Raw genomic sequence first — 9,527 nt, forward strand, 5'->3', positions numbered from 1 at the left:
CTTGGCCACCACCGTAGACTGCTTGGCCACCACCGCTGACTGCTTGGCCACCACCGAAGACTGCTTAAACACCACCGACGCCTGCTTGGCCACCACCGAGACCTGCTTGGCCACCACCGCCGCCTACTTGACCACCATTGAGGCCTGCTTGGCCATCACCGACGCCTGTTTGGCCACCACCGACGCCTGCTTGACCACCACCGACGCCTGCTTGGCCACCACCGAGGCCTTCTTGGCCGTCGTGGGCCCAGCCCGGCCTGCAACAGGTAAGCTGAAGCCGTCGTCTCCTGGTTCACAGTGATGCCGTGTCTGATGTTATTAATGTCCGCCTTCACCTTCCTGCTTTCATTTATACAACTATTGACCTTTCTTCCGCACGTCAGGACTTTCATTCACTCGTGTATTCGCCGATGTCTTTGGTTCCGGTAGTCGTCAGTACACGCTTGACGGCGCTACTTTTGGAACTGATGTTCCGGTTGGATATTTTCCCCAATAAAGCTGTTGCTGGCTTCAATGCCAATATTGGCAGTGAAAGCGTTCACACCTGTCAATTAAACTATCGGGAGTTTATTGCCACGGCCGCTGGTGCTGCCGCTGGTGCTGCCGCTGGTGCTGCCGCTAGTGCTGCCGCTGGTGCTGCCGCTGGTGCTGCCGCTGGGAGCTTCGTGTTTCTCCCGGGATCTCTCGCTAATGGTGCCACTACCGCAGTACATTATCGGCCGGGTGGTGGGTGTTCGGGGTCCCTCAGAGGCTGCCGCTGCCCTGGCTGGTAATTGTGTTACTCTTACTATAAAACCAAAATCTTTCCGGCTTATTCTCCCGCCACATGGTGTTGGAGTCTCACTTTACTGGTGTCTTGGTGATTCTCTTCATGCTCCTGCCCTTCCTCACTCTGTCCCTCACTCTCTTCGGTCTTTCTTCATTCCGGGAATCCTTTCTTCTCTCTCTCCCTTCATCCTCTATCCATTCCTCCCTTCCTGACATCACACAGTTCCTCCCTTTATCTCCCCTTCCCTTGTGTGTGTGTGTGTGTGTGTGTGTGTGTGTGTGTGTGTGTGTGTGTGTGTACTCACCTATATGTACTCACCTATATGTGCTTGCAGGATCGAGCATTGACTCTTGGATCCCGCCTTTCTAGCTATCGGTTGTTTACAGCAATGACTCCTGTCCCATTTCCCTATCATACCTAGTTTTAAAAGTATGAATAGTATTTGCTTCCACAACCTGTTCCCCAAGTGCATTCCATTTTTCTACTACTCTCACGCTAAAAGAAAACTTCCTAACATCTCTGTGACTCATCTGAGTTTCCAGTTTCCACCCATGTCCCCTCGTTCTGTTATTATTACGTGTGAACATTTGATCTATTTCCACTTTGTCAATTCCCCTGAGTATTTTATATGTCCCTATCATATCTCCTCTCTCCCTTCTTTTCTCTAGTGTCGTAAGGTTCAGTTCCTTCAGCCGCTCTTCATATCCCATCCCTCGTAGCTCTGGGACAAGCCTCGTCGCAAACCTCTGAACCTTCTCCAGTTTCTTTATGTGTTTCTTCAGGTGGGGGCTCCATGATGGCGCGGCATACTCTAAGACGGGTCTCACGTAGGCAGTGTAAAGCGCCCTAAAAGCTTCCTCATTTAGGTTTCTGAATGAAGTTCTAATTTTCGCCAGTGTAGAGTACGCTGCTGTCGTTATCCTATTTATATGTGCCTCAGGAGTTAGATTGGGTGTCACATCCACTCCCAGGTCTCTTTCTCGAATCGTTACAGGTAGGCTGTTCCCCTTCATTGTGTACTGTCCCTTTGGTCTCCTGTCACCTGATCCCATTTCCATAACTTTACATTTACTGGTGTTAAACTCCAGTAGCCATTTCTCTGACCATCTCTGCAGCCTGTGTAAGTCCTCTTGGAGGATCCTACAATCCTCGTCTGTCACAACTCTTCTCATTAATTTTGCGTCATCTGCAAACATTGACATGTATGATTCCACTCCTGTAAACATATCATTTACGTAAATTAGAAAGAGGATTGGTCCCAGCACCGATCCTTGAGGTACTCCACTTGTTACTGTTCGCCAGTCCGACTTTTCGCCCCTTACCATTACCCTCTGGCTCCTTCCTGTTAGGTAGTTCTTCACCCATACTAGGGCCTTTCCGCTTACTCCTGCCTGCCTCTCAAGTTTGTATAGCAGTCTCATGTGCGGTACCGTATCAAAGGCCTTTTGGCAGTCAAGAAATATGCAGTCTGCCCAGCCTTCTCTGTCCTGCCTTATCCTTGTTACTTTATCATAGAATTCTAAAAGGTTTGTTAGGCATGATTTCCCTGTCCAGAACCCATGTTGGTGCTTGTTTACAAACCCAATGCTCTCCAGGTGCTCAACAAGTCTTAGCCTAATTATTCTTTCAAGTATTTTGCAGGGGATGCTTGTCAGTGATACGGGTCTGTAGTTAAGTGCCTCCTCCCTATCCCCCTTTTTGAAAATCGGTACGACATTTGCCTCCTTCCAGCAACTGGGCAATTCTCCCGACATAAGTGACTCATTGAAGATCATTGCCAGAGGCACGCTGAGAGCCTGCGCTGCCTCTTTAAGTATCCACGGTGATACTTTGTCTGGTCCAACAGCTTTATTTGCATCCAGTGTTGTCAACTGTTTCATTACATCCTCTGCTGTCACCTCTATATCTGATAGTCTTTCATCTTGGGTAATCTCTTCTAACAATGGGAGCTGCTCAGGCTCGGTAGTGAACACTCCATGGAATTTTGCATTCAGTACCTCGCAGATTTCCTTGTCGCTTTCTGTATATGCCCCTTCTGTTTTCCTCAGTCTTGTCACTTGGTCATTTACCGACATCTTCCTTCTTATATGGCTATGTAGTAATTTTGGTTGCTTTTTCGCTTTGACTGCAATATCGTTCTCATAATTTCTTTCCGACACTCGTCTTATGTTAATGTAATCATTCCTAGCTCTGTTACATCTAATCCTGTTGTCCTCTGTCCTTTGTCTTCTGTACTTCCTCCACTCCCTCCTGCTTCTCACCTTTGCTTCCTGACACTGTCTATTAAACCATGGGTTATTATATTCCCTCCTGCTTTTTTTCTTTATTGTTGGAATAAATCTATCTTCAGCCTCCTTGCATTTCAATATGACTTGGGTCATCATACCTTGCACTGTTTTTCCTCTAAGTTCTTCCTCCCACTGCACTTCTCCCAGGTAGTCCCTTATCCCTCTGTAGTCCCCTTTTCTGTAATCAAGTCTCCTTTCCCGGACCTCTTGTCCTTTGGTCACAATTTTAAGCTCCATCATGTAGTCAAAGGCTAGGACACAATGGTCACTAGCTCCTAGTGGTATTTCATGTTCCAACTGCTCGATGTCTTCTACATTCTGAGTGATAATGAGATCTAATAGGCTGGGCGTATCCCCTCCTCTTTCCCTAGTATCTTCTTTCACATGCTGTGTTAGGAAATTCCTGTCAATAACGTCTACCAGCTTCGCTCCCCAGGTCTCCTCCCCGCCATGGGGATTCCTCGTTTCCCAATCTATCTCTCCGTGATTTAGGTCCCCCATGACCAGCAGCTTCGCTCTCATTCTATGCGCTAAAGTTGCTGCCCTCTGCAGTTCATCCATACATGTCTTGTTGCTGTCCTCGTACTCCTGCCTGGGCCTTCTACTGTTTGGTGGGGGATTGTAGAGTATCAAGATTACAATCTTCTTCCCATCCACTGTCAGGGTTCCATGTATGAAGCTTGTGCTTTCATTGGTACCCGGATTTTCCAGCTCATCAAACTTCCATTTCCGCTTTATTAGTAGTGCCACTCCACCTCCCTGTCTCTGTGTCCTTTCTTTTCTTATCACCTGGTACCCCTCTGGAAAGATTGCATCCGAGATCATGCCATTTATTTTAGTTTCCACTATTGCCACTATGTCTGGGTCTGCCTCACTAACTCTTTCTTTTATCTCTTCTGCTTTATTGGCTACCCCATCAGCATTGGTGTACCAAACCTTGAGACTCTTCTTGGAAACTCGGGTGTCAGAGTTCCCCCTTTCATCAGGGGTCTGGGGGGAACTGGGGGGTGTCTGGGGGGCAAGTGGGGGCTGTGGGGGCTGTGGGGGCGAGTGGGGGGGTGCTAGGGGGGTGCCTGGGAGTGCCTGGTAGGCAAATGGGGTCTGGGCATCTAGGGGGGTAAGAAGGGCATAATGGGTCTGAAAGTTAGGGGTCTGAATAGCATAGGGGGGTTGAGAAATAGAGTGAGACTGAGAGTCAGATAGAGGTTGAGAGGTTGGGGGGAAGAGGGATACTGAGGTGAGATGAGAATGGAGCATGGGTGCTGGGAGTGGAAGAGAGGGTATATTAGATAGGGGGGAATCGGGGGTAGGTGGGGGTTTTGGGGTAGAAGAGGGGAAGAGGGAGATGGGGGAAGGTGTTAGGGGGTCACAAGGTGAGGGGGTTAAATGTGGGCTGGAGGTGCATAGGAGGGGTGAGGGTTGGGTGGGGTTTGGGGGTGAGTGGAAGAGGGGTGCAGTGGAAGCTGGGTGCAGTGGGTGTGTGTGTGTGTGTGTGTGTGTGTGTGTGTGTGTGTGTGTGTGTGTGTGTGTGTGTGTATACTCACCTATTTGTACTCACCTATTTGTACTTACGAAGGTTGAGCTTTGGCTCCTTGGTCCCGCCTCTCAACTATCAAAGCTGAGTGCAGTGGAAGCTGGGTGCAGTGGAAGCTGTGTGTGTGTGTGTGTGTGTGTGTGTGTGTGTGTGTGTGTGTGTGTGTGTGTGTGTGTGTGTGTGTATACTCACCTATTTGTACTCACCTATTTGTACTTACGAAGGTTGAGCTTTGGCTCCTTGGTCCCGCCTCTCAACTATCAAAGCTGAGTGCAGTGGAAGCTGGGTGCAGTGGAAGCTGTGTGTGTGTGTGTGTGTGTGTGTGTGTGTGTGTGTGTGTGTGTGTGTGTGTGTGTGTGTGTGTGTGTGTGTATACTCACCTATTTGTACTCACCTATTTGTACTTACGAAGGTTGAGCTTTGGCTCCTTGGTCCCGCCTCTCAACTATCAATCAACTGGTGTACAGATTCCTGAGCCTATTGGGCTCTATCATATCTACATTTGAAACTGTGTATGGAGTCAGCCTCCCCCACATCACTGCCTAATGCATTCCATCCGTTAACTACTCTGACACTGAAAATGTTCCTTCTAACGTCTCTGTGGCTCCTGTTGGTACTCAGTGTCCACCTGTGTCCCCTTGTTCGCGTCCCACAAGTGTTGAATAGTTTATCCTTGTTTACCCGGTCGATTCCCCTGAGGATTTTGTAGGTTGTGATCATGTCTCCCCATTACTTACTGGGGAGCCGGTCGGCCGAGCGGACTGCACACTGGACTTGTGATCCTGTGGTCCTGGGTTCGATCCCAGGCGCCGGCGAGAAACAGTGGGCAGAGTTTCTTCCTCCCTATGCCCCTGTTACCTAGCAGTAAAATAGGTACCTGGGTGTTAGTCAGTTGTCACGGGCTGCTTCCTGGGGGTGGAGGCCTGGTCGAGGACCGGGCCGCGGGGACACTAAAGCCCCGAAATCATATCAAGATAACCTCAAGAAGATACTCTTGTCTTCCAGTATCGTAAGGTGCATTTCCCGCAGCCTTTCCTCGTAACTCATGCCTCTTAGTTCTGGAACTAGTCTAGTGGCATACCTTTGAACTTTTTCCAGCTTCGTCTTGTGCTTGACAGGGTACGGGCTCCATGCTGGGGCCGCATTCTCCAGGATTGGTCGTACATATATGGTGTACAAGATTCTGAATGATTCCTTACACAGGTTCCTGAACGCTGTTCTGATGTTAGCCAGCCTCGCATATGCCGCAGACGTTATTCTTTTTATATCGGCTTCAGGAGACAGGTTTGGTGCGATATCTACTCATAGATCTTTTTCTCTGTCCGTTTCATTAAGTATTTCATCTACTATTCTGTATCCTGTGTCTGGCCTCCTGTTTCCACTGCCTAGTTTCATTACTTTGCATTAATTCGGGTTGAACTTCAACAGCCATTTGTTGGACCATTCACTCAGCCTGTCTAGGTCATCTTGTAGCCTCCTACAATCATCCTTAGTTTCAATCCTCCTCAATTTTTGCATCATCGGCAAACATTGAGAGGAACGAATCTATACCCTCTGGGAGATCATTTACATATATCAGAAACAGTATAAGTCCAAGGACTGACCCCTGCGGGACTCCACTCGTAACATCTCGCCAATCTGAGACCTCACCCCTCACACTAACTCGTTGTCTCCTGTTGCTTAGGTACTCCTTTATCCAATAGAGTACCTTCCCTTTCACTCTAGCTTTTTCACTAGCCTCTTGTGTGGTACTGTATCAAAGGCTTTCTGACAATCCAAAAATATGCAGTCTGCCCACCCTTCTTTTCCTTGCCTTATTTTTGTTGCCTAGTCGTAGAATTCAAGTAACCTTGTGAGGCAGGACTTGCCTGAACCCATGTTGATGCTGTGTTACAAAGTTCTTTCGCTCCAGATGCTCCACTAGCTTTCTTCGCTAGTGGAGCTTGTGTGTGTGTAATTACCTAAGTGTAATTACCTAAGTGTAGTTACAGGATGAGAGCTACGCTCGTGGTGTCCCGTCTTCCCAGCACTCTTTGTCATATAACGCTTTGAAACTACTGACGGTCTTGGCCTCCACCACCTTCTCACCTAACTTGTTCCAACCGTCTACCACTCTGTTTGCGAAAGTGAATTTTGTTATATTTCTTCGGCATCTGTGTTTAACTAGTTTAAATCTATGACCTCTTGTTCTTAAAGTTCCAGGTCTCAGGAAATCTTCCCTGTCGATTTTATCAATTCCTGTTACTATTTTGTATGTAGTGATCATATCACCTCATTTTCTTCTGTCTTCTAGTTTTGGCTATTTAATGCCTCTAACCTCTCCTCGTAGCTCTTGCCGTTTAGTTCTGGGAGCCACTTAGTAGCATGTCTTTGCACCTTTTCCAGTTTGTTGATGTGCTTCTTAAGATATGGGCACCACACAACAGCTGCATATTCTAGCTTTGGCCTAACAAAAGTCGTGAACAATTTCTTTAGTATATCGCCATACATGAATTTAAAAGCAATTCTGAAGTTAGAAAGCGTGGCATAGGCTCCTCGCACAATATTCTTTATGTGGTCCTCAGGTGATAGTTTTCTATCTAGAACCACCCCTAGATCTCTTTCTTTATCAGAATTCTTTAAAGATTTCTCACATAATATATAGGTTGTGTGGGGTCTATGTTCTCCTATTCCACATTCCATAACATGGCATTTATTAACATTAAATTCCATTTGCCAAGTGGTGCTCCATCTACTTATTTTGTTTTGGTCATCTTGAAGGGCATGACAATCATCTAAGTTTCTTATCCTTCCTATTAATGCGGGAAATGCACCTTACGACACTGAAAGGCAGAAGAGAAAGGAGAGACATAATCACAACCTACAAAATCCTCAGGGGAATCGACCGGGTAAACAAGGATAAACTATTCACCACTGGTGATAAAGAAAGAGATCTAGGGGTGGTTCTAGATAGAAAACTATCACCTGAGGACCACATAAAGAACATTGTGCGAGGAGCCTATGCCATGTGTGTGTGTGCGTGTGTGTGTGCGTGTGTGTGTGCGTGTGTGTGTGTGTGTGTGTGTGTGTGTGTGTGTGTGTGTGTGTGTGTGTGTGTGTGTGTACTCACCTAGTTGTACTCACCTAGTTGTGTTTGCGGGGGTTGAGCTCTGGCTCTTTGGTCCCGCCTCTCAACCGTCAATCAACATGTGTACAGATTCCTGAGCCTATCGGGCTCTGTCATATCTACACTTGAAACTGTGTATGGAGTCAGCCTCCACCACATCACCCCCTAATGCATTCCATTTGTCAACCACTCTGACACTAAAAAAGTTCTTTCTAATATCTCTGTGGCTCATTTGGGCACTCAGTTTCCACCTGTGTCCCCTTGTGCGTGTTCCCCTTGTGTTAAATAGACTGTCTTTATCTACCCTATCAATCCCCTTCAGAATCTTGAATGTGGTGATCATGTCCCCCCTAACTCTTCTGTCTTCCAGCGAAGTGAGGTTTAATTCCCGTAGTCTCTCCTCGTAGCTCATACCTCTCAGCTCGGGTACTAGTCTGGTGGCAAACCTTTGAACCTTTTCCAGTTTAGTCTTATCCTTGACTAGATAAGGACTCCATGCTGGGGTGCATACTCCAGGATTGGCCCTGACATATGTGGTATACAAAGTTCTGAATGATTCTTTACACAAGTTTCTGAATGCCGTTCGTATGTTGGCCAGCCTGGCATATGCCGCTGATGTTATCCGCTTGATATGTGCTGCAGGAGACAGGTCTGGCGTGATATCAACCCCCAAGTCTTTTTCCTTCTCTGACTCCTGAAGAATTTCCTCTCCCAGATGATACCTTGTATCTGGCCTCATGCTCCTTACACCTATCTTCATTACATTACATTTGGTTGGGTTAAACTCTAACAACCATTTGTTCGACCATTCCTTCAGCTTGTCTAGGTCTTCTTGAAGCCTCAAACAGTCCTCTTCTGTTTTAATCCTTCTCATAATTTTAGCATCGTCCGCAAACATTGAGAGAAATGAATCGATACCCTCCGGGAGATCATTTACATATATCAGAAACAAGATAGGACCGAGTACAGAGCCCTGTGGGACTCCACTGGTGACTTCACGCCAATCGGAGGTCTCACCCATCACCGTAACTCTCTGCTTCCTATTGCTTAGATACTCCCTTATCCACTGGAGCACCTTACCAGCTACACCTGCCTGTCTCTCCAGCTTATGTACCAGCCTCTTATGCGGTACTGTGTCAAAGGCTTTCCGACAATCCAAGAAAATGCAGTCCGCCCAGCCCTCTCTTTCTTGCTTAATCTGTGTCACCTGATCGTAGAATTCTATCAAGCCTGTAAGGCAAGATTTACCCTCCCTGAATCCATGTTGGCGATTTGTCACGAAGTCCCTTCTCTCCAGATGTGTTACCAGGTTTTTTCTCACGATCTTCTCCATCACCTTGCATGGTATACAAGTCAAGGACACTGGCCTGTAGTTCAGTGCCTCTTGTCTGTCGCCCTTTTTGTATATTGGGACCACATTCGCCGTCTTCCATATTTCTGGTAGGTCTCCCGTCTCTAGTGACTTACTATACACTATGGAGAGTGGCAAGCAAAGTGCCTCTGCACACTCTTTCAGTACCCATGGTGAGATCCCATCTGGACCAACAGCCTTTCTAACATCCAGATCCAGCAGGTGTCTCTTGACCTCCTCTCTCGTAATTTCGAACTCTTCCAAGGCCGCCTGGTTTACCTCCCTTTCTCCTAGCACAGTGACCTCACCCTGTTCTATTGTGAAGACCTCTTGGAACCTCTTGTTGAGTTCTTCACACACCTCTCTGCCATTCTCTGTATACCTGTCCTCGCCTGTTCTAAGTTTCAATACCTGTTCTTTCACTGTTGTTTTCCTTCTGATGTGACTGTGGAGTAGCTTTGGTTCAGTCTTGGCTTTGT

The 9,527-nt window shown here is 47.2% G+C and overlaps 1 protein-coding gene across 1 annotated transcript in view; it reads right to left on the reverse strand.

The window, feature by feature from the left end:
• LOC138370118 (streptococcal hemagglutinin-like) overlaps positions 1 to 9,527 on the reverse strand; it is a 47,212-nt gene that overhangs the window by 23,683 nt on the left and 14,002 nt on the right. Inside the window, exon 3 of the mRNA XM_069334105.1 lies at positions 136 to 287. Coding sequence (XP_069190206.1) covers positions 136 to 287 — 152 coding nt within the window. The remainder of the gene's footprint in view (positions 1 to 135; positions 288 to 9,527) is intronic.

The sequence above is a fragment of the Procambarus clarkii genome, chromosome 31, assembly GCF_040958095.1.
Source record: "Procambarus clarkii isolate CNS0578487 chromosome 31, FALCON_Pclarkii_2.0, whole genome shotgun sequence".
In the NCBI taxonomy this organism is placed as follows: domain Eukaryota; kingdom Metazoa; phylum Arthropoda; class Malacostraca; order Decapoda; family Cambaridae; genus Procambarus; species Procambarus clarkii.